The sequence below is a fragment of the Pantherophis guttatus genome, chromosome 8, assembly GCF_059756535.1.
Source record: "Pantherophis guttatus breed Tessera chromosome 8, ASM5975653v1, whole genome shotgun sequence".
NCBI lineage: Eukaryota > Metazoa > Chordata > Lepidosauria > Squamata > Colubridae > Pantherophis > Pantherophis guttatus.
Genome location: NC_142070.1, coordinates 2,116,879 through 2,141,839, shown reverse-complemented (window position 1 = coordinate 2,141,839; position 24,961 = coordinate 2,116,879). Strand labels below are relative to the sequence as shown.

Sequence of the window (24,961 nt, the reverse complement as noted above, 5' to 3'; positions counted from 1 at the left end):
AAAAAAAAACAAAAACCCAAATCTGACTGTCCATCTCTCTCTATCCTCTTTCTATTATCTCTCTCTCTTCTCTTCTCTCTATCATCTCTCTCTCTCTCTCTGACATTTATCTATCATATCTATCATCTGTCTACATATTGCTCCCCTCTCCCTATCCTATCCTGTCCTGTCCTTGTCTGTTTGTGTCTCTGTCTGTCTACCTTCTTACCTACCTACCTACCAACCATTATTATGGTTCATTACACACTCGGCCAGATATTCAGATCTATCTATCATCTTTTATCTATTCTATTATCTATCATCTACCTATCATTATCATCAGCTATTGGCTGTCTGTCTGTCTGTCTGTCTGTCTGTCTGTCTGTCTATCTATCTATCTATCTATCTATCTATCTATCTATCTATCTATCTATCTGCTATCTATCTATCTATCTATCTATCTATCTATCTATCTATCTGCTATCTATCTATCTATCTATCTGCTATCTATCTATCTATCTATCTATCTATCTATCTATCTATCTATCTAATTATCTATCTATATCTATCTATCTATCTATCATCTATCTATCTATCTATCTATCTATCTATCTGCTATCTATCTTTCTATCTATCTATCTATCTATCTATCTATCTATCTATCTATCTGCTATCTATCTTTCTATCTGCTATCTATCTATCTATCTATCTGCTATCTATCTATCTATCTATCTGCTATCTATCTATCTGCTATCTATCTATCTATCTAATTATCTATCTATATCTATCTATCATCTATCTATCTATCTGCTATCTATCTATCTATCTATCTATCTATCTATCTATCTATCTATCTACCTACCTACCTATCATCTATCTATCTATCTATCTATCTATCTATCTATCTATCTATCTATCTATCTACCACCTCCCTGCAGAATATTGATCTTGCCTAAAAGGCAACTGTTTGCTATCCAGATGGGTGAGACTACAACACCCATTGCCCAAAACAACAAGTTGGGGAGGGCACAACTGGCGAATCCTCCACCTTCCCAGTGCTCACTACCAGAGGTGGGTTTCAGCAGGTTCTGACCAGTTCTGGAGAACTGGTAGCGGAAATTTTGAGTAGTTCGGAGAATCGGTAAATACCACCTCTGACTGGCCCCGCCCCCATCAGCCTCCCAAGTCCCAGCTGATTGGGAGGAAATGAGGATTTTGCAGTAACCTTCCCCTGCAGTGGGGAGGGAATGGAGATTTCACAGTATCCTTCCCCTGCCACGCCCACCAAGCCGGTAGCCACAGAACCGGTAGTAAAAAATTTTGAATCCCACCAGTGCAACTCACAAATGGAAAGCAAGATCATTTGAGGATGAAAAAAGTTGCATTCCCCGCACCCCAACCCGTTTTGTCTTGCGTTGGCCATCGGCCAGAAACCTAAAAGGGGCCGAGAAGAGCTGTGTAAAATCAGAGGCCTGTGGTCCAGGACTCCTCAGGTATCCCCCAGCCCTGACTAGCTAGTAGCTTCATCAGTTCGCTTGCATAAGGATATGGTAATTGTGACATTTTTACATGATTAACAGCCGTGCCAATTTGCATAGCATCGGTGCCAGGCGGCCAGAGGTTGCTAGAGCAAACACACCCATCTTGATGAGCAAACCTGAGCCACATTGGTGCAAGAGAGCAGAGTCCGGGAAGAAGAAAAGCCAGAGTCCTTCAAAGCTGCTGGACCTTCAAAGGGCTGTCTGGCCAAATATTTTAGATCTCCCTGTTGTTTGCATCGGCCATCTGGATTACAGATGGGGTACGGGTGGGGTATTATTTTCACTTTACTTAAACAATACACCCAATCAAGGAACTGCCAAAGAAGCGAACACGAAACAGTCCAGCCAAAGAATCTCCAAGATTGTTCAACTCCCTTCTAGCAAACCCCACTCCCTTCTAGTACTGATGATGTTACCTAGTGGGGTCATGAAACGTCTGCAAGGAAACCACCAGGAACCCACAGTCTTCCTCCTCCCTCCTCTTCTCCTCCTCCTCCTCCTCCTCCTCCTAATCGCCACTCCCTTCTAGCACTGATTAAGTTATCTAGTTGGGTTATGAAATGTCTGCAGGAAAACCACCAAGGTCAGAGATCATCAAGGACCCCACAGTTCTCCTCCCTCCTCTCCTCCTCCTCCTCCTCCTCCTCCCAATCCTCACTCCCAAGACAAATTCCTAGTGTGTCCAATCACACTTGGCCAATAAAAAATCCTATCCTATCCTATCCTATCCTATCCTATCCTATCCTATCCTATCCTATTCCATCCCATCCCATCCCATCCCATCCCATCCCATCCCATCCCATCCTATCCTTTTCTAGCACTGATGATGCTATCTAGTTGGGTCATGAAACGTCTGCAAGAAAGCAAGCAGGCAAGCTCAGAGAGTACTAAAGCTCCCATTTTCCATGGTGAACCCAGATACATTGATCTTCTCCATAGCTCCAGCCCCCCCACCCAACCTATGGGCCGCCCTCTTCCTTGAAGTGAGATGCATCCCATTTTGTGCAGAACCTCAGGGCTCCAGGAGGCCCAACCAGACTGGAGGAGCAAATGCTACGAAGGAAGGTGTCTTCTTTTTGAAAAGGGGGTCTCCAGGGAAGGGCTGGGGAGAAGAAAGAGGAATGTCGGACTCGTACAAGTGAGAACCTCACCTGGAACCGGCGCATATCTCGCGGATTGCCGGCATTCTTCAAGCAGTTCTGGTTGCATTTGAGGAAGAACTTGAGAAAAAATCTAGAAATAGAGGAAAATAGAAAAAAGGAACACCAATTGCTTTCAGGAGTCCTTATAAGAGTTTGACCATTGGCTTCCTTGCATCTGACAAAGGATCTCAGTAATTCCTTCCTTCCTTCCTTCCTGTCTTCCATCCTTCCTTCTTTCCTCACATCCTTCTTATTTTCCTTCCTTCCTTCCTATCTTTCTCCTTCTTTCCTCACCTCCTTCTCATTTTCCTTCCTTCCTCCCTCCTTCTTGTTCTCTTTTCCCTTCTTCCCTTCTTTCTTCTTTCCTCACCTCCTTCTCATTTTCCTCCCTCCGCTCCCTCCCTCTTTTCCTTCTTTCATACCTTTCTACACCTCCCTCTCCTTCCTCCCTTCCTCCCCCTTTCCTTCCTTCCTTCCATCCCTCCTTCTTCTCTCACATCCTTCTCATTTTCCTTCCTTCCTTCCTCCTTCTTGTTCTCCTTTTCCCTTCTTCCCTTCTTTCTTCCTTCCTCACCTCCTTCTCATTTTCCTCCCTCCGCTCCCTCCCTCTTTTCCTTCTTTCATACCTCCTTTCTACACCTCCCTCTCCTTCCTCCCTTCCTCCCCCTCTTTCCTTCCTTCCTTTCCTTCCTTCCTTCCTTCCTTCCTGTCTTCCATCCCTCCTTCTTTCCTCACATCCTTCTCATTTTCCTTCCTTTCTTCCTCCCTCCTTCTTGCTCTCCTTTTCCCTTCTTCCTTTTTCTTCTTTCCTCACCTCATTTTCCTCCCTCCCTGCCTCCGCTCCCTCCCTCTTTTCCTTCTTCCATCCTTCCTTTCTTCACCTCCCTTTCCTTCCTTCCTCCCCCCCTTTTCTTCCTTCCTTCCTGCCTCCCTCCCCCATTCCGTCTCTTTCCTTCCTTCGTCCCTCTTTTCCTTCTTCCATCCCTCCTTTCCTCACCTCCCTCTCCTTCCTTCCTCCCTCTCTCCCTCCCCGTGATTTATCTGCAATTTCCCAACTAGATTGAGCAGACTGCTGGGAATTCCTACTTCCTGTCCTCCACAGGGAGAACATCCACATAAGCTCTCGTCAAACCAATAACCATGCAAATCTATGGCTGTACCCTCGTTGAATCTCCCAACCTGTTGCCAAACAGGAAGCTGAAGATAAAAAGACGGCGATCATATCAGGAATGGCATATATAGAACCTAATGTTCCAAGACACACAATAACTGGAGAACTGATTTAGCTGGCTGATTTCAGCTGAATTAAGCTTGCCCGACATAGTATTTCAAAAAATTGTCCCTCGTTTAGGATTAAAATATGGTGCTTCTTTTCAAGTGTGTAACAAACATGGTTTGTTCCATTTGGTGATGATGCACAATAACTACAGAAAGCAGTTTTAATGACAAGCAACATTAAATCCCCCTAATTTCAAAGCCGTTTAGTTAGGGCTAATTTGCGCTAAAAGCTACCAGTGAATTCTAGGAACAACTTCCTTAGAAAACTGCTTATTACTTATTAAATTAATATATCTATTAAGCCGTCACCCTGTTTCTTTCCTAATGTACAACACACAGATACCTTTAAAATCTTCAGAATTAGGTTAGTTACAGGTAGTCCTCAAGTTATGACTACCATTGAGCCCAAAATTTATGTTGCTGAGTGAGATATTTCTTAAGAGAGTGTCGCTCCATTTTACGACCTGTCTTGCCTCAGTTGTTAAGCGAATCATCACAGGTGTTAAGTTAGTCACACAGTTGTTAAGTGAATCTGGCTTTCCCGTTGACTTGGCTGGTCAGAAGGTCACAAAAGGAGATCAGGTGACCCTGGGACACGGGGACCGTCATAGATCTGAGCCAGTTGCCAAGTGTCTGAATTTGATCATGTGGCCATGCGGATATTCCAATGGCCATAAGTGTGAAATATCGGCCATATCGGTGGGCATGTGAGCTCAGCTTTGGCGCGCATGTGTGCACCAGTCAGCTGATTTTCGGGCCTTCTGGGCCCACCAGAAGTTGGGAAACAGGCTATTTCCGGCCTCCGGAGGGCCTCTGGGGAAGGCTCATTTTCGCCCTCCCCAGGCTCCTAGAAAGGCTCTGGAGCATGGGGAGAGCGAAAAACGGGCCTTTTGGTCCCACCGGAAGTCAGCAAACAGGCCATTTCTGGCCTCTGGAGGGCCTCCGGGGGAGTGAGAAAGGTCGTTTTCACCCTCCCCAGGCTCCTAGAAAGCCTCTGGAGCCTGGGGAGGGTGAAAAATGGGCCTACTGGGCCCACTGTGCCATCACGTGCCAATAGTGGGGAGAGCGTGGAGGTATCACATGTGCATGCGCGGGGGGGGCACAAAAAATTATGTGTGTGGGCATGCGTGCGCGAACCCCCCCCCCACGCTCCCCCTGCTTTTGGCACGCGGTGGCAAAAAGATTAGCCGTCACTTGCCTAGGATCTCCTGCTTGAGCAGAGGGTTGGACTAGAGGACCTCCAGGGTCCCTTCCAGCTCTATTCTGATTGAAGGGCTACAGGGCTTCGAGTGGCAAGAATTAAGGGGGAAGGAAAACGCAGGGGAGGGGGGTTATCCCCAAATTGAGTTCATGAGAATTAGAATTGTGCTTTTGCTGATGACCGCTGACCGTCTCTCTGCCCCAAAATTAAAATCCTGCCGTGGCAGGTTCTTCGCTTTTCTCCTTCTCCATCCTGGTGTGGTCCCTTTAAGGCAGCTCAGAAATACATCCTTGTTTGTCTAAAAGGGTATTGATTGGAAACTGATCCCTGGCTGCCTCGCAGGCAGCTAATGGGTCCCATTCCAGCAGAGAATGATCAATCAGGAATAGGAACTCGGGAGATAGCTGAGCCCGCAGGGAGGGTAAGAAAGGGAGAGAGGCCCAAAGCACCAGAAGGCAGGACAAGAAGCAACGGATGGAAACTAATCAAGGAGAGAAGCAGCCTGGAATTAAGGAGACACTTCCTAACACGGAGGACAATTAACCAGTGGAACAGCTTGCCACTGGAAGTTACGGGTGCTCCATCACTGGAGATTTTCAAGAAGAGATTGGACAATCATTTGTCTGAAATGGTATAAGGTCCCCTGCTTGGGCATGGGGTTGGACTAGAAGACCTCCAAGGTCCCTTCCAGCACAGGGAGCATGGGATTAAAAGCCCACGCTGGAAAATCTCAAAGATAGGTCAACTTGATAAGGCCTTGGTAATATTCCACACTTGGAATACTGCATCCAGTTTTGGTCGCCACATCACAAAACAGATGTGGAGACTCTAGAAAGAGTGCAGAGAAGAGCAACGAAGATGATTAGGGGACTGGAGGCTAAAACATAGGAAGAACGGTTGCAGGAACTGGGTATGTCTAATCTAACGATGAGAAGGACTAGGGGTGACATGATAGCAGAGTTTCAATATTTGAGGGGCTGCCCTAAAGAAGAGGGGATCAACCTATTCTACAAAGCACCTGAAGGCAGGAGAAGAAGCAACGGATGGAAACTGATCAAGGAGAGAAGCAACCTGGAATTAAGGAGAAAATTCCTAACAAGGAGGACAATTAACCAGTGGAACAGCTTGCCACCAGAAGTTGTGGGTGCTCCATCAGTGGAGGTCTTCAAGAAGAGATTGGACAGCCATTTGTCCAGAATGGTATAGGGTAAAGATGTCCAAACTTGGGAACTTTAAGACTTGTGAACATCAAGGCTATGTTGGCTGGGGAATTCTGGGAGTTGAAGCCCATAAGGTCTTAATGTTCCAAGGTTGGATAACCCTGGTATAAGGTCTCCTGCTTAAGCAGGGGGTTGGACTAGAAGATCTCCAAGGTCCCTTCCAACTCTGATATTCTGTTATTTTGTTATTCTGCTTCAAAATAGCAAACTGATCCAAGAGAAAAGAAACTGGGATGGCAGGAATGTCTTACAGGGAGAAGAAGCGGCTTTCGGCTTGATGGACCAATAATCTGTGAGGTTCAAGTTCCTTCTGCCTCAGGCTCCAAAAAAAGAAGGATAAATGTGGGTCTTGGACCCAGGAAGTCAGAGGCGGAGACAAAGCTGCCATGAAAAGGGATGGAAGGATGCTCTCTTCCCCTGCCTACAGCATTGGAAGCTGATGAAATATTTAGCCTGCTTGTGCAGGGACCTATAATTGTCATCCTAGCATCAATAATTAACAGGTAGCAGGCCAGGGCTGGTTGCAGGAGGAGAGAGGCAGAAACAGAGAGAAGTGGGAAGATAGCTCAACCTCCACAAAGGTCCCCGAAAAAGCCAAAAGCCCACAATCAGCTGATAGAAGAGAATATTTGTAGCTCTCAGTTGAACTGTGGACGAGTCTGAGCTTGGTGGTTTTCCTGCAGGCGTTTCATGACCCAACTAGGGAACATCATCAGTGCTAGAAAGGAGGGGAGTTTGCAGAGAGGAGGAGGAGGAGGAGGAGGAGGAGGAGGACTATAGGGTTCTTGGTGTGCTCTGAGCTTGGTGGCTTTCTTGGAGATGTTTCATGAGTCAACTAGGGAACATCATCAGTGCTAGAAAGGAGGGGAGTTTGCAGAGAGGAGGAGGAGGAGGAGGAGGAGGAGGAGGACTATAGGGTTCTTGGTGTGCTCTGAGCTTGGTGGCTTTCTTGGAGATGTTTCATGAGTCAACTAGGGAACATCATCAGTGCTAGAAAGGAGGGGAGTTTGCAGAGAGGAGGAGGAGGAGGAGGAGGAGGAGGAGGAGGAGGAGGAGGAGGAGGAGGAGGAGGAGGACGACGACTATAGGGTTCTTGGTGCTCTCTGAGGTTGCACCACCCCCTTCCTTCTACCAAAGCACTGATGAAGTGACTTAGTTGGGCCATGAAACGTCATCAAGAAGACCACCAAGCTCAGAGAGCACCAAGGTCCCCACAGTTCAACCCTGAGCTACAAATATTCTCTTCTATCGATAAAGCAGATGAAATTTGTATAAAACTTTCAGATTTGGCGACTTAAACTGTGAGAATTCCCTAGCCAGCATGGGTGGATTTCAACTCCCAGAATTCCTGGAGGTTGCCAAGGGTTGAGAAACGCCGGTCTCAACATTTCTCTTCTTGAGGAGCCCTGGGTTCAACGCCATCTCCTCCCTCGGGTCCAGAACCCACTTCTAGAAAGGACTGGTCTCCCCGTTTTTGAGACCCATTCCACCCCAGTGAAGAAAAGCAGAGGGGGAAACTCCCTAGGTTTAGCCATGGGTGAAACAGAAGAGTGGTAGAAAAAATAATAGTAGAGGTATCCCAAGGCTCTGTCTTAGGCCCAGTGCTCTTCAACATCTTCATCAATGACTTGGACGAGGGGATAGATGGGGAACTCATCAAATTTGCAGACGACACCAAGCTGGCAGGAATAGAGCCTTGATAGTACAGTGGTCTAGAGCACCCTGTTATTAACACAGCTGCCTGCAATTACTGCAGGTTCGAATCTCACCAAGGCTCAAGGTTGACTCAGCCTTCCATCCTTTCTAAGGTAGGTAAATTGAGGACCCAGTTGTGGGGGCAATAAGCTGACTTTGTATAAATATACAAAAGGATGAAGGCTATTGCTTAGCACATTGTTAGTGCACTGTAAGCCACCGTGAGAAGGGCGGCATATAAATCAAATTAAAAAAAAAAATAGCCAACACTCCAGAAGATAAGCTGAAGCTACAGAAGGATCTTGAACATTGGGCGCTATCTAACAAAATGAAATTCAATGTGGAAAAAAGTAAGGTTCTACATTTAGGCAAGAAAACCAAAATGCACAGGTACAGTATAGATGGTACCTCGCTCAATAGTAGTAACTGTGAGAGGGATCTTGGAGTTCTAGTGGACAACCATTTAGATACGAGCCAGCCGTGTGCAGCAGCTGCCAAAAAAGCCAACGCATTTCTAGGCTGCATCAACAGAGGGACAGAATCAAGATCACGTGAAGTGTTAATACCACTTTATAATGCCCTGGTAAGGCCACACTTGAAATATTGCATCCAGTTTTGGTGGCCACGATGTAAAAAAGATGTTGAGACTTTGGAAAAAATGCAGAGAAGCGCAACAAAGATTATTAGGGAGCTGGAGGCTAAAACATATGAAGAACGGTTGCAGGAATTGGGTATGTCTAGTTTAATGAAAAGAAGGACAAGGGGAGACATGATAACAGTCTTCCAATATTTGAGGGGCTGCCCCAAAGAAGAGGAGATCAAGCTATTCTCCAAAGCACTTGAAGGCAGGACAACAAGCAAAGGATGGAAACTAATCAAGGAGAGAAGCAACCTAGAACTAAGCAGAAATTTGCTGACAGTGAGAACAATCAATTAGTGGAATATCTTGCCTTCAGAAGTTGTGGGTGCTCCATTACTGGAGTATTTAAGAAGAGATGGGGTAGCCATTTGTCTAAAATGGTCTAGGGCTTCCTGCCTGAGCAGGACTAGGGGCTGGACTAGAAGACCTCCAAGGTCCCTTCCGACTCTGTTAAACGTCTAGGAGGTTCATCGTAGAAGCAAATGATTTCCAAGGAAATGTTAGTTGAGACTAGCGGTTGGGTAGGGTTCCTGAGGTCTTTGCAGGTGGTAATCAAGAGAGGGAAGGCACAGAGGACGGAAGAAGAAAAAAAATCATAAATTTTGGAGAGGGTGGGAAGGAATAAGTGGGAAGCAGCCCTCCCCGTCGCAAGATTGACAGCGAATTGGTAATTTTACACATACACCAATGCAACACCCTGCCCTCCTCTCTAGGTTACCTCTACCTCCGCATGAAAGAGAAGGAAATAAGAATAAACACATGTCCGACTTGCTCACCTTCTTAAGTAGCAGTGGTGCATAGAAACCCAGGGAGTTAAAAATAAAGACAATGTGCATACATTAGCATGCCTAATGTGCCGCGCTCCCCATTTAACATGCAAATTCCCAGCGACGCTGCCGAACACCTTCTGTTCCGAGCGCATAAATTTGAATTCGCAATTAGAATAATCTTGTATAATTAATGAAAAGCGTCAATTTTAGCTCCTAAGTAATTTGATTAACATGTTGATAGGGCACTTACCATGCTCTCTAAACCAGAGGGTTTGGCCGCCGTCGGAGGAGAGAGGAACGAGGGGATGAGAGAAGGAGGCAGAGAAAGAGAGAAGGGGAGCAGAAGGAGGAGGGAGGGTGAGGGAGGGAGGACGCCCCCCCCTTCCACTCCCCAACCGTGTCAGATGCGAGGGAAGGGTTACATGGCTAGAGAAGAGGAAGTGGGCAGACGGACTTGGAAGCCAGAAAAAGAGAAATAGGACAACTTTCGAACTTTCCAAGAAGGAGTCGAGGCCAGCCAATTCAGGTTAGGATTTTTTTTTTTTTAATTTGATTTATATGCTGCCTTTCTCCGGAGACTCAGGGCGGCTTACAGTGCGCTAAGCAATAGCCTTCATACTTTTGTATATTTATACAAAGTCAGCTTATTGCCCCCCCAAACTGGGTCCTCAATTTACCTACCTTAGAAAGGATGGAAGGCTGAGTCGACCTTGAGCCTGGCAAGCTTCGAACCTGCAGTAATTGCAGGCAGCTGGTCTTAATAACAGGGTGCTTTAGACCACTGTACTACCAAGGCTCTTGGTAGAGGATTTGAACTGAGACCTGGTCAAATACAGGTAATCCTCGACTTACGACCACAATTGAGCCCAACATTTCCATTGCTAAGCGAAACACTTGAATTTTGTCCTATTTTACATCCTTTCTGGCCTCAGTCGTTAAGTGAATCGCTGCAGTTGTTAGGTTAGTGACATGGTTGTTAAGCGAATCCGGCTTCCCCATTGACATGGCTCATCAGAAGGTCGTAATAGGGGATCATGTGACCCCGGGACACTGCAACCGTCATAAATACGAGTCAGTTGAGAAGCGTCTGGATTTTGATCACGTGACCACGGAGAGGCTGCAACGGCCGTAAGTGTGAAAAACGGTCCTGGGTCACTTTTTTTCAGTGCCGTTGCAACTTTGAGCGGTCACTAAACAAACTGCTATAAGTCGAGGACTATCTGTACTAGAAAATGGCCAGCATGCTAATTTGAGAGACTCCCACAGGAGTTCTGGCAATTATCTTCTCATTGCTCTTAGCCAAATGTCACCCATCTTTGCAAGAAGGGTGAAAGCCGTAGCCATTTGGGGTTGCAAAAGGGTTGGGGGTGGGTGGGAGGGTGGGTGAAGGATAGGGGACATGGGGCCCTGAATGCCTCTGGATGTCCTGCCGGGCATTTGCGGAAGGACAGCGTCAGGTATTAACAACCAGATTCCCATGTGAAGATTTTAAACTAGCTACTTCATTGCGCATGCCTATTTTACAGGAATCTTCCCAGACTGACAATTTCGTGCCAGACTAAATAAGGTTCAATGGAATTCAAAGGGGTCAGACTTCGCCTTTTATGCCCACCTAGAGATTCCAGACAGGTTCCCTACTTGACTCCTCCACTTGGCTGGTCCAGTACAGGAAGTCTTCGTCTTATAACAAACGGTTCATTTAGTGAAGTTACAGTGGCGTTGAAAAAAGGGACACGGCTATTTTTCACACTTATGACTATTGCAACATGCCTAGGTCCTGCGGTCAAAATTCAGCTCATATTTATGACGGTTACAATATCCCAGGGTCCTATAATCCCCTTTTGCGACCTTCTGACAAGCAAAGTCAATGGGGAAAGCCAGGTTCGCTTAACAACCGTGTTCCTAACCTAACAACGGCAGCGATTCACTGAACAACTGTGGCAAGAAAGGTCGTAAAGTGGGGGGAAATTCACTTAACCACTGTCTCGCTTAGCAAAAGAAATTTTGGGTTGGATTGTGGTCGCAAGTCAAGGACTACGGTATTCTTAACCATTGGAGGTTTTGCATTCTCAGAGAAAGGCTGCATCTGGAGAGGTAGGTCCATGTGTGGGTAAGTGTGCACAGCGGAAGGGAGGGCAAAAGCCCAATCCCCTGTTCCTCCTCCTGTTGCATCTTTGATGCCTTCCTGTCGGATATCCTCAGTTTTGGGGGGAATCTGGATTGTGCCCCAAGATCTGCAAAGCAGCATGTAGGATGTAGGTTTATGCCGCAAAGCCCTGGTTTGTCCTGGCCCAGCTCCAGGATTTGCAAAGCTGACACCAACAAACTTGCTGGAATTTAATCTGAAGGTGGACGGATTTTTTTTGTCCTGCGCTGTTGTGATATGCCGGCGGCCTGCGGAGCTAGCAGCAGAATTGGACAATGAGGAGGCTGGGGAGGACCATGGGCCAGTCCTGGAGCCTGGGGAAGGCTCGGACGAGGGCTCTGCGTCGGAGGCAGAGAAAGGGCCATCTGGGAGGTATGCGCTGCCTCCGGAGCCTCCAGAGTCGGACCTCAGCGAGGCAGAGGAACAGGGGGAGCCTGTTCCCAGTGCGCTCATGCACAGAGCTGCCAGAAGGCAAGAACAGCTAAAACAAAACGGACGACTCGGGAGTAAGGCTTGGAGATGATTGGCCCTTCCCATAAGGCTTAAAGAGGAGCAAAGGCACGTGGGCCTTTGCAGGAAGCAACATTGTTAATTTTCTTCAGTTTAAAGCCTGAAGCTCTGTTTGATTCTGGACTCCGTGTGGCTTTGCCAATTAGGTTTTTGGGCAGTGTGTCAAGGGAGATAAAGGTGGGTGATTATCGTCCTTATCCCGAAGGACTCTTTACAACTATTTGGGACTCCTCTGTGAATGAACAGAATTCCCAGCTGTTGCAATAAAAGGGATTTTTGGGACTACTCGTGTGTTTTACTGACTCAGGAAGCCTAGGTCAGAATATGTGCGCGAGGAACAACAAGCAAACGAGAGCCGATGGTAGGAAAGGCTGAAAGATCAGCAGGGACAAAGGCGAGACAGCCTCTAATAGCTTTGATTCTTCTGCTTCTAATCTCCCCGCCGGCTTGTCAATCCTTATTATTTTCCTTCAGCGGCTGGAGGCCTCCGCAGTGGGACTGAGTGACAGGCGGGTCTGCCCAGCTATGGGGCCTCCTCGCGCAGCGCCCGATGTTATCGGGAGCGGACAAAGGCTGGGGAAATGTCAGTGTGTTATCAAGACCCCCCAACTGCCACTGGGATATGCCGGGACAGGAGGGCCCCTGTCATTCCCTTGGTGTTTTGTTTGGGAGAGGGAGAAAATGACTTGCATGAGTGCTTGCACACACAGACACACAAGCACAGAAGGTGACAATAGGAGAAGCGTCCTGGTTTCTGAGTGAAGGGAGCAGATGACTTGTCCAAGGGACCAGAAGATCTCCAGGCAAACCAAAAATTAACTAAACTTTGCGAGGATCGTGTAACACCTCCTTTTCTTTCCATAGTCCCCCAGATTTGGGTTGGGCTGGGCTGCCTTTTCTGCCCCTATCTACCCCCAAATCTTCCTCCACCAGCTTCTGCTGGGTCTTAAGATATATCAGCCTTGCAAACCAAAGACATTTCCCTTGTCTCCCAGTACACAATAGGTAGAATTGCGGAGCTGGGAGGCACCACAAGTCACAGTGTGCACTGCAGCTGCCAAAAAAATCAACACAGTCCTAGGCTGCATTAACAAAGGGATGGAATCAAGATCATGTGAAATGTTAATACTACTTTATAATGTCTTGGTAAGGCAACACTTGGAATACTGCATCCAGTTTTGGTTGCCATGATGTAAAAAATACGTTGAGACTCTAGAAAGAATTCAGAGATGAGCAACAAAGAGGATTAGGGGGCTGGAGGATAAAACATACAAAGAACGGTTGCAGAAATAGAGTAGAGTAGAGTAGAGTAGAGTAGAGTAGAGTAGAGTAGAGTAGAGTAGAGTAGAGTAGAGTAGAGTAGAATAGAATAGAATAGAATAGAATAGAATAGAATAGAATAGAATAGAATAGAATAGAATAGAATAAAATAGGATAGAATAGAATAGAATTTTTTATTGGCCACACAAGGAATTTGTCTTGGTGCATACGCTCTCAGTGTACATAAAAGAAAAGATATGTTCATCAAGAATCATAAGGTACAACACTTAAGGAATTGGGTATGTTAACAAAGAGAAGGACCAGGGGGGACATGATAGCAGTCTTCCAATATCTCAGGGGTTGCCCCAAAGAAGAGGGAGTCAAGCTATTCTCCAAAGCCCCTGAAGGCAGGACAAGAAGCAACGGATGGAAACCAATCAAGGAGAGAAGCAACTTAGAGCTAAGGAGAAATTTCCTGACAGTGAATACAATTAATCAGTGGAACAACTTGCCACCAGAAGTTGTGGGTGCTCCATTACTGGAGATTTTTAAGGTTTTTAAGAAGAGGTTGGACAACCATTTGTCTGAAATGGTATAGGGTCTCCTGCTTAAGGTGGGGGTTGGACTAGAAGACCTCCAGTGTCCCATCCAACTCTATTCTGCTACTCTGAGAAGAGGCTGAGCTGTAAAATGGGGTTAAACCTGTCATTGATTTAGAATCATTGCGTTGTCACAAACATTTACAGTATGTCCATGAATTCTCTCATTCCTTATCTAATGCCAATTGAGCTTTGGCCATTATTTATTTGTTTGTTTGTTAATTCTATCCCGCCTTTATTATGCTTATAAATGACTCAAAATGGTGAACCAATACAACGCATGTTCCTCCCGCCCCCAGAGAAATAACCCTGTGAGAGAGGAAATGGCTCCAGGTGAACAGCCAGCTTTCAGGCCTAAGGTGGGACTAGAACTCCCTGTCTCCTAGTGATCGGCCCAAAATCACCCAGCTGGTTAAGGCAGAACTAATATTCATAGTCACTTGGGGATTGGCCCAAAGTTACCTAGCTGGCTTTCTTGGCTGAGGTGGGACTAGAACTCACAGACCCCTATTTTCTAACCTTAACCACTACACCAAACTAAAGAAAGAACCTGCAAAGAATAAGTGTTATTCCATTATTATATAAGGAAGAAAGGCTCTTTCTTCCCTTTCTATGATTTAACACTTCAACCAAATCTGTGTTTGGCTCTGCTCACGGGTATCTCTGCCTCTCTCGCAGGATAACAACATTGTGGACGTTCGGAAGTGTTCTGTTGGTACTTACCTGTCAATGATGACTGGATCGGAAGGGGTCTCGTTGCGGTTCCCACAACTTTTCTTGTCACAGCAGCGGCTGTTGGGTGGAAGAAAGAGAGGGACGGTCAGGGCAAAGGAGGAACTCAAGATGGCGATGACCCTCCCTGGACATCGGAAAAAAAGACCCGCCATCAACTCTCTGAATGAAAAGCACGGCGAAGAAGGAGGCATCCTATTAGGTCAGCATCTATGCGTATTCCTCGACTTACAACGGTTCGTGTTGAAGTTACAACAGCCCTGAAAAAAAGGGACTCCTGACCGTTCTTTCCACCCTTTGGACCAGTGCAGCATCTGGGTTGTAGGCCACCCAGCAAAAGCCTGATCTGCTTCGGGTGTTGCCGGAATGAAGCTGTCTTGATGCAGAAAGGCTAAGCAAGGAGCTGGTTGTTGCAGAGAGCAGCTTTGTTACATGCTTTGTGTGGAGAGAACCAGAATTGGGCTGGCAGTTCTGAAGTGTTAATCAGAACCCATGGTCTTGCTTCGGCTTCTACTTGGACATGTTTTTAAAATTAGCCTTCCTTCCTTCCTTCCTTCCTTCCTTCCTTCCTTCCTTCCTTCCTTCCTTCCTTCCTTCCTTCCTTCCTTCCTTCCGTCCTTCCTTCCTATCTTCTCCCTCCCTCCTTCCCTCCCTCCTTCCCTCCCTCCTTCCTTCTTCCTTCCTTCCTTCCTTCCATCCATCCATCCATCCATCCATCCATCTCCTCCTTCCTTCCTTCTTTCCATCCTATCTCCTCCCTCCCTTCCTCCCTCCCTCCTTCCTTCCATCCATCCATCCATCCATCCATCCATCCATCCATCCATCCATCCATCCATCTATCTCCTCCTTCCTTCCTTCCTCCTTCCTTCCTTCTTTCCACCCTATCTCCTCCCTCCCTCCCTCCTTCCTTCCTTCCTTCCATCCATCCATCCATCCATCCATCCTATCTCGTCCTTCCTTCCTTCCTTCCTCCCTCCCATCCATCCTATTTCCTTCCCGCCATCCTATTTCTACCCTCCTTCCCTGCTTCCTTCCTTCCTCCATTCCTTCTTTCCTTCTATCCTCCCTCCCTCCCTTCTTTCCTTCCATCCTATCTCTCCCCTCCCTCCCTCTCTTCCTCCCTCCCTCCCATCCTATCTCTCCCCCTTTCATCTATCCTATTTCCCTCCTCCCTCTCTCCCTCCCTCCCTGCTTCCTTCCTTCCTCCCTCCCTCTCTTCCTTTCTTCCTCCCTCCCTTCTTTCCTTCTATCTTCTCTCCCTCCTCCCTCCCTTCTTTCCTTCCTTCCATCCTATCTCTCCCCTCCCGCCCTCCCTCCCTTCCATACCAACCCCAATCCTTCCTCTATCCCCTTAACTATTTAAGTTTGCCAGATAGAATTGAAAGACACTATAAAAGTACTACTGCTACTATGTTCGTATTTATGATTCAGAAATGCCGGATGCCCGCACGCGTCACCTTTTCCTGACTTCCCTCCTGCACAGAGTCAGCAGAGAAATCAGCGCTCTAAGAGAGTCCCAAGGGGGCTGGCTCACTTTGCAACTTGGTTCTTCTTGCCACAAAAAACCCACAAAACTCTGAAACTCGGCTTGCCTCTCAAGGACAGAGAACAAAGCTTGCAAACCATTGGGCTTCTCATCCATTGGGGGGGCGGGAGGGGGGCAGTCAAGAAAGGCACCCCCACCCACTGTGGGGTGAAGGCTGTGAAGTGGTTTGGGTTGAGGTTTTGGGGGTTTTTTTAAGTGCTTTGCTGCATATATGGGAGCTGGAAGAAGCTCATCTGCAACTCTTTAAAGCAGAGGCCTTCAAACTTGGCAGCTTTAAGACTTGTGGACTTCAACTCCCAGAATTCTCCCTTTAAAGCAACCGCATCTTTTTCATCCAGGGAAAAGAAGCAGCTGCTTTAAAGAGACGCCAACAGGGACTCACACTCCAAAGCAGTTGCCAAGTTTGGACACCTGGAAAGCCAAGCCACACTGTTTTGCAAGAAACTATATAATGGAATAATAGAGTAACAGAGTTGGGAGGGACCTTGGAGGTCTTCTAGTCCAGCCCCCTGCTCAAGCAGGAATCCCTATTACCAAACATAGTGAATCCAGAGATGAAAAATCACTCATGCAGCCGGTCGAACATGGATTTCCGGATTTAACCTCCCCAAAGGAGAGAGACGGAGAAACTGACCGGATCTTGTCTCAGCGTTAAGCTTCCTTGCCTTTGTATGCTACACTTTTCGAGATACCCAACCCAATTACTGTTTTCTCAATCATTAGAGCAAGTACCATCCCTCACATTAAATATAATTAATCGTTGATCTGATAAACAGCCGGGAGCTCTAAATTCACCCCAATTCCCCTCGGGGGACCGGCAATTCCATCCGTCGTCGTCGTTCCATAAACAACACAACCAAAGGCGTGCGTGGAAGGCACAATATTTTGCCCTCCCGAGTCGCTCCTACGACTCCCGAGCCACCCAACCTATTCCCTTAGCCCCCGGGATCATTAGCAAGGTTCCTGAACATCAATTAGCCCTCCAACTTGGCAACCAGGCAGCCGTGCTAATTTGCAAAACACCAAGAGCAGAACAGCCGTAAACAAAGCAACAACGCCGGTGTTAATAGGTCGCAGGGGAGTTTGGCTGTCGAGGGAGACTCCTTCGCACTCCTCCGGTGGGCCCACCTCCCAGCACTTGGCGAGGGAGGCGGTCCTGGGTGCGAATGTAGCCAGGCATTCTACATACAGAGGCAACATATACACGCATAGCCTGCCCAGCCTGAGTCCTGGGGTTCCTCTTAAGGCTTCGTTTTGCAACATGGTGGCACCCATGTACGTGTGTGTGTGTGTGTACCCAGTCTTTTGAGTTCAAAAGCACATTACAGTGCAAGGATTTGGATTCTGCAAAGACTTGGTGTGAGGTTGTTGTTGTTTTTTTTCCTACCTCCTTAACCTAGAAGTAACTAGTAACTAGCAAATAGATGGAAAAGAAATGGAGGTAATGACAGATTTTATTTTCCTGGGCTCCAAGATCACAACTGGGGACTGCAGCCAAAAAGTTAAAAGACGCTTGCTCCTGGGGAGGAAAGCCATGGCAAATCTAGACAGCATTCTAAAAAGCAATCACCCTGCCAACAAAAGTGCGCATAGTCAAGGCGATTGTTTTCCCAGTTGCAATGGACAGCTGTGAAAGTTGGACAATAAGGAAGGCTGAGAAGGCCAAATAATGGAGGCCTTTGAACTCTGGTGCTGGAGAAGACTCCTGCGAGTCCCTTGGACTGCAAGGCGATCCAACCGGTCAGTCCTAGAGGAGATCAACCCTGAGTTCCTTAGAAGGCCAGATCCTGAAGATGAAACTCAAATACTTTGGCCACCTAATGAGAAGGAAGGACTCACTGGAGAAGAGCCTAAGGCTGGGATCGATGGAGGGCAAAAGAAGAAAGGGACGGCAGAGAAGGAGGTGGCTGGATGGAGTCACTGAAGCAGTCAATGTGAGCTTCAATGGACTCCAGAGGATGGAAGAGGACAGGAAGGCCTGGAGGAACATTGTCCATGGGGTCGCCATGGGTCAGACACGACTTCACAACTAACAACAACAACCTAGAATCAGGAAGCGGAAGAAAGAGAGATTCTAGAAAGAGCGCAGAGAAGAGCAACAAAGAGGATTAGGGGACTGGAAGTTAAAACGGTTGCAGGAACTGGGTTTAATTCTAGTTTAATGAAAAGAAGGACCAGGGGTGACATGATAGCAGCCTTCCAGTATTTGAGGGGCTGCCCCAAAGAAAAGACGGTCATCTATTCTCCAAAGCACCTGAAGGCAGGACAAGAAGCAACGGATGGAAACTAATCATCAGTTTAGTTTAGGAGGATTTGGGTTGGGCCAGCCTAGAGAAAAAAAGGACTAGGGCGTCACATGATACCAGAGTTTAAATATTTGAGAGGCTATCACAAAGAGGAGGGGGGTCAACTTATTTTCCAAAGCCCCTGAAGGCAGGACAAGAAGCAATGGATGGAAACTAATCAAGGAGAGAAGCAACCTAGAACTAAGGAGAAACTTCCTGAAAGTGAGGACAATTAACCAGTGGAACAGCTTGCCACCAGAAGTTTTGGGTCCTTCATCACCAGAGGCTTTTAAGAAGAGACTGGACAGTCATTTGTCTGAAATGGTCTAGGATCTCCTGCTTGAGCAGGGGGCTGGACTAGAAGACCTCCAAGGTCCCTTCCAGCTATATTCTGATTCTGATTCTAATCAAAGAGAAAAACAACCTAGAACTAAGGAGGAATTTCCTGATAGGGAGAACAATTAAACAGTGGAACAGCTTGCCACCAGAAGTTGTGGGTGCTCCATCACTGGAGGTTTTCAGGAGGAAATTGGACAACCATTTGTCTGGAATGGCATAGGGTTTCCTGCTTGAGCAGGGAGCTGGACTAAGAGACCTCCAAGAGAACACCTAGGACAGGTGTGCCCAACTTTGGCAACTTTAAGATGTGTGGACTTTAACTCCCAGAATTCCCCATCTATGGACACCTGAACTGCCTTGTTAATAAGAGCGCATTACAATTGTGTAGCCAAAAATCATCAGGACAAGCTCAGCAGCTCTAACTTTATTAAAAGGTGCAAGCATTTGTCAGCTGCAGCTCCCTTGGCCGGAAATGCTTTCTCCCAGAAGCTGAAGGTGAAAGCTTTTCAATAAAAATTTCTTGGCCGGAAAAAGATGCTATCGGAAACGCCTCCCGATTTTGCTTGCACGCTGAAATTGATACAACGCTTTTCTCACAACGCCGGGAATGAGAAGCACCCGGACGGAATGGAAACCCAGCAACCTGCAGGTCGCTTTTCCTGCAATGTTGATATTTTGGGAGACTTGAGGGTCTTCCAGGGGGGGTCTGCCTCCAAGTCTTACAGCCCACCGGATCTGTGCATCCCCTTCTCATGGTGTAAAGTGAACTACACTTCTCATATCTGTATTTTTTTAGCCTTCCTTCCTTCCCTCCCTCTCCCTTCCTCCCACTTGTTCATCCCTCCCTCTTCTTCCTCCCACCATCCCTCTCCTTTCTCCTGTCCTTCTCTCTCCCTCATTTCCCTCTCCTTCCTTCTTTCTTCTTCCTCCGTCCCTCCCTCCTCCCTCCCTCCCTTCTTTTCTCTCTCTCTCTCCCCTCCCTTCCTACTTTCCTCTCCTTCCTCTCTGCCTCTCCTGCTCTTCCATTCCTCCATCCCTCTTCTGCCTCCCATTCTCCCACTCCTTCCCTCCCTTCTTCTCCTTCTTTCCCTCTCCCACTCTTCTTCCCTCCCTCTCCTTTGTCCACCTCCTTCCTCCTCCCACTCTCTCCCATTTTCATTCCTCCCTCCCTCTTCTTCCTTCTACCCTCCCTCCCTTCCCTCCCTTCTTCTCACTCCTTTCCTCTCCCTCCGTTTTTCCCTCCCTCTCCTTCATCCCTCTCCTTCCCTCTCTCCCTGCCTCCTTTGGAAGAAGTAGTTGCACTCTGAAAAATGGCTGCTTTTGCCACCCCTACCCCCAAAATGATTCTATATTTCCAAAGCCAGGACTGGAGAGATTTGACCAGGTTACAGCATGCTCTGTGAAAAAACCCTTGCAACTGTGGCTAAGAGGAACAAACTTTCTACAAACCATGGCTACAAACCTGGGTTGAAAAATGCTCCTCCTTGATCTTAATTTAAACCACTTCCCCAAGGCCACATAAACCAGGAGAACTATCGATTTAAACTAGACCCAAAGGATTAATTCTGGACATTCTTGTTATTAATCCAGAATGACGGACAGATTTTGCTGCAACTTGAACCCAACAGTGGGCAGCCAAACCCTTTCCTGAAATCTAAAAAATGGCTGTGACTGCTTTGAATTCTTCAGTTTCTCCTTTTTCCACCCTTCAATCACAGTCATGGTTGCCATTTTGACTTTTTTGACTCCCGTCCCAGCAGACATCCCCCTGCTTCCAAGCCATTGGGTCCAACCTCCAGATCGTCCCGTTGTTGCTTTGGCTGCTTTGCAAAACGGTCTCACCTTCACACCCCAAAATGCCCTACTCGAAGCTTCCCCGAGGGCCTCCTTAATCCCACCCATGACCAGCCTGTGTCATTGCCACTCCCAAGCACGATTTACCTGCACATGATCTCGTGAGTTAACAACACGCGGCACATCTCGGGGTTCTTATCCTGACCTTCGTAGATGATGGCCTGCAATGAAAGAGGAGACGCAACATTAGGAAGGGCCCGGATATTTGCAGATCTGCTGGTCCCCTGCAAAAGACCATAAATAGTCATTCTGGGAGGGCTTCAGTTATTAGTACCAATAAGGGCTTGCTTGCTTGCTTGCATCCTTCCTTCTTTCCTTCCTTTTCCTTCCTTCCTTCCTTCCTTCCTTCCTTCCTTCCTCCTTCATTTTCCTTCCTTCCTTCTTTCCTTCCTTCCATCCAGAATTCTAGGTCTTCCTTCCTTCCTTCCTTCCTTCCTTCCCTCCCTTCCATCCTTCCACCCAGAATTCTAGGTCGGTCCTTCCTTCCTTCCTTCCTTCCTTCCTTCCTTCCTTCCTTCCTTCCTTCCTTCCTTCCTTCCTTCCTTCCTTCCTTCCTTCTTCCTTCATTTTCCTATCTTCCTTCTTTCCTTCCTTCCTTCCTGCCTTCCTTCCTTCCTTCATTTTCCTTCCTTCCTTCTTTCCTTCCTTCCATCCAGAATTCTAGGCCTTCCTTCCTTCCTTCCTTCCTTCCTTCCTTCCTTCCTTCCTTCCTTCCTTCCTTCCATCCAGAATTCTAGGTCCTTCCTTCCTTCCTTCCTTCCTTCCTCCTTCATTTTCCTTCCTTCCTTCTTTCCTTCCTTCCATCCAGAATTCTAGGTCTTCCTTCCTTCCTTCCTTCCCTCCCTCCTCATTCCCTTCCTTCCCTCCCTCCTTCCTTCCTCCTTCTCTCCTTTTCCCTTCCTTCCTTCTTTCCTCCCCTCCCCTCCCTCCCTCCTCCCCTCCCTCTGTTCCTTGCTAGGCACCCTTGACTGTCTGAATTGGGTCATCAGGAGAGGTGAAGCATTTCTGTCCTGGACAGCTGCATCTCCAGCAGCTTCTGAGCACATGATGGCTCCCTTCCCTGGAGACATCTCCATGCGAGGGTGCCTTTAAAGACCGTGAGCTACAGTCCTTGCATGGAGAGGTCTACAAGGAGGGAGCCATCACCTTGTGGGGCCCTTCTCCAAAGCAGCAACCCCTCCTCTCATCATCCTGCTTGTCTTCCTGCATCTGGTCAACTTCCAGGAACTGGCTTGCAGCAGAGAGAAACCTGAGGGGAACATTGTAAGGTGCATCAGTCCTAACTAAACATAGCCTCAGTCTGGCACTCAGCTCAAAAAATGAACTGTGGGCTGCCCTCGATTTAACACAATGCAAATTCGAGACTGTTAATGGCAATTCGGTCCACTGGCTGCAATTTACCCGGTGCATTGAAGAGGGCTTCCCAATGTAGTTGTGTTTGCACAACTGCCAAAGCCCGGTTGACTTTAACCATGGGGGGGGGTTTTTTGGAGAGGGGAGAGGTATATAATATAAACAGGGTGCCTTGGGAAAATGCTGGCTTTGAAGTTGATTGAGGCTTCGGTGTATCGAGGGGATGTGGCAAACAAGCTGGTTCAGGAACAAAATTCAATGCGGTTGGATTACTGGGCTTCCGTCTACATGGGGCTGCCCTTGAAGACGACTTGGAAAATTCAGCCGGTCCAGCATACTGTAGCCAATACTCCCCCTGGACAATCCTGGTTCTGTCACATGATATTGTGGCCGCAGGGGTGGTTAATGGCTGTTGCTGAGCTTGTGAGCGCAATTCATAGAGCATAGAACATAGAACATGGTGGCACAGCAGACTAAAGTGCTGTTAAGTAGCACCAGCTGCCTGCAATTACTGCAAGTTCAAATCTCACCAGGCTCAAGGTTGACTCAGCCTTCCATCCTTTCTAAGGTAGGTAAATTGAGGACCCCGATTGTGGGGGCAATAAGCTGACTTTGTATAAAAAAAGAACACCACTTGGGGGGGGGGGCGAAAGCCCTACTAAGCAGGTATATACAAAAGTATGAAGACTATTGCTTAAAAGCATTGTAAGCCGCCCTGAGTATTCAGAGAAGGGCGGCATATAAATCGAACCAATAAATAGATAAATAAATAATAAATAGAATAACAGAGTTGGAAGGGACCTTGGAGGTCTTCTAGTCCAACCCCCTGCTCAAGCAGGAGACCCTATCCCATTTCAGATAAATGATTCTCCAGTCTCTTTTTGAAAGCATCCAATGATGGAGCACCACAAGTTCTCAAGAAAAAAATATTCCATTGGTTGATTGCTTCACCGTTAGGAATTTTCTCCTTAGTTTCAGGTTGTTTTTCTCCTTGATTACTTTCCATCCATTGTTTCTTGTCTTGCCTTCAGAGGCTTTGGAAAATACTTTGAGCCCCTCTTCTTTGTGGCAGCCCCTCAAATACTGGAAGACTGCTATCATGTCTCCCCTGGTGCTTCTCTTCATTAAACTAGACATTCCCAATTCCTGCAACCGTTCTACGTATGATTTATCCTCCAGCCCCCTAATCCTCTTTGTTGCTCTTCTCTGCACTCTTTCTAGAGTCTCCGCATCTTTTTTACATCGTGGCGACCAGAACTGGATGCAGTATTCCAGTTGTCAACTTACAACCATTTGTTTAGTGACCGTTCAAAGTTACAACGGCACTGAAAAAATGACTTATGATCGGTTTTCACACTTACAACCATTTTGCAGCATCCCCAGGGTCATGTGATCAAAATTCAGACGCTTGGCAACTGATTCATATTTATGACAGTCGCAGCACTCTGGGATCACATCATTCCCTTTTGCGACCTTCTGACACGCAAAGTCAAAGGGGAAGCCCGATTCACTTAACAACCAAAGTGCTTCACTTAACAACTCTGGCAGGAAAGATTGGAAGATGGGGGAAAATTCACTTAACGACTGTCTCATTTTAGCAAGAGAAATTTGGAGCTCCATCGCGGTCGTAACCCGAGGACTACGTGTATTTGCCAGTTAATTCGAATAATGCCAGGGAATGCCTGCGTTGGAAAACAGCTGGATTTCTCCGCTGCAGACCCATCTGTAATTTTTTTAACAGAGCATCATTCTCTTCCTTCTTTCCATTTAACGTCAAGCATAAAGTCAGATCTCTGGGAGAAAATCCAGGGTTCAAAAAAAAAAAAAAAAACAGCAGTTGGATACTCCTTGGTGCAAAGTAGGTGTTAAACACCCGCTGTCCCATCTGGGCCAGATGCTCTTAACACCCAGCCAGGAATCTGCCTCTCCACTTAATGGTGTTGATTAATAAGATGGAGACTTAATGAAGCATCTTCAATTATTTGCTAGAATTAATTCCCTGGGACTCCTTTTCCAGAGTGAGCTCGTTCAGAGCGTACAAATTCTAAGAGTGACTTGTTTTCTCATCAAACGGAGACCGGATTGCATTTTTCCTCCACTATCCCATAGGTGCTTTTTCAAGAGGCAACTGGACTTTCTGGTTTTTCTTTGAAGACGTTTCGCTTTTCATCCAAGAAGCTTCTTCAACTCTGAGCTCAGAGAATCTCTGTAGACATTTTCCTCCACTAGCAAATTTTAGGAAAAGGCCTAATTTTGGGGCGGGGAACTGATCAAAAGTTCTGTCTTTTCGTAACACGGGGGACATTTAATTTTATTTGATCCTGGGTGGATCAGAGGTCAGGGTTACGAAGATTTGTGGTAAATAAGAAACTGTTGTACTTCTATGAGTAAAATACAATACTGGTAGTCCTTAACGTATGACCACAATTGAGGCCAAAATGTATGCTGATAAGTGAGAAATTTGTTATGTGAGTTTTGCTCCATTTTGCAAACTTTTCTGGCCACCTTTGTTAAGTGAATCACTGCAGCTGTTAAACTAGTAAAACGGTTGTTAAGTGAATCTGCCTTCCCCATTGACTTGGCTTGTCAGAAGGAAGGTTGTAAAACAGGGGCAAAACTCACTTAACAACTTCCTTGCTTAGCAACGGAAATGTTGGGGCTCAACTGTGCTCATAAGTCGAGGGCTATCTGTGTATGGTTGAGACGGTGGGAAGGCCATGTCCCCTTGTGAAAAGAAGCTGTCCACTGCAGCTTACTCCAAACTACAATTCCCAGTGTCCTTTGGGGGACTTTGCGATGAGCGTTGTGGTGTGTGTTTGTTCAGAACCCCAGATCTATCAACTCTGAGCCTTTTAAGCCCAAGCCAAGATG

The 24,961-nt window shown here is 46.9% G+C and overlaps 1 protein-coding gene across 4 annotated transcripts in view; it reads right to left on the bottom strand.

The window, feature by feature from the left end:
* LOC117658515 (transcription factor COE1-like) overlaps nt 1-24,961 on the bottom strand; it is an 80,807-nt gene that overhangs the window by 32,175 nt on the left and 23,671 nt on the right. For all 4 annotated transcript variants that reach the window (XM_060692250.2, XM_087874798.1, XM_087874796.1 and 1 more), the window contains exons 6-8: nt 20,825-20,898; nt 14,705-14,773; nt 2,672-2,753 (exon numbers count right to left, since the gene is read on the bottom strand). In XM_060692250.2, coding sequence (XP_060548233.2) covers nt 2,672-2,753; nt 14,705-14,773; nt 20,825-20,898 — 225 coding nt within the window. The remainder of the gene's footprint in view (nt 1-2,671; nt 2,754-14,704; nt 14,774-20,824; nt 20,899-24,961) is intronic.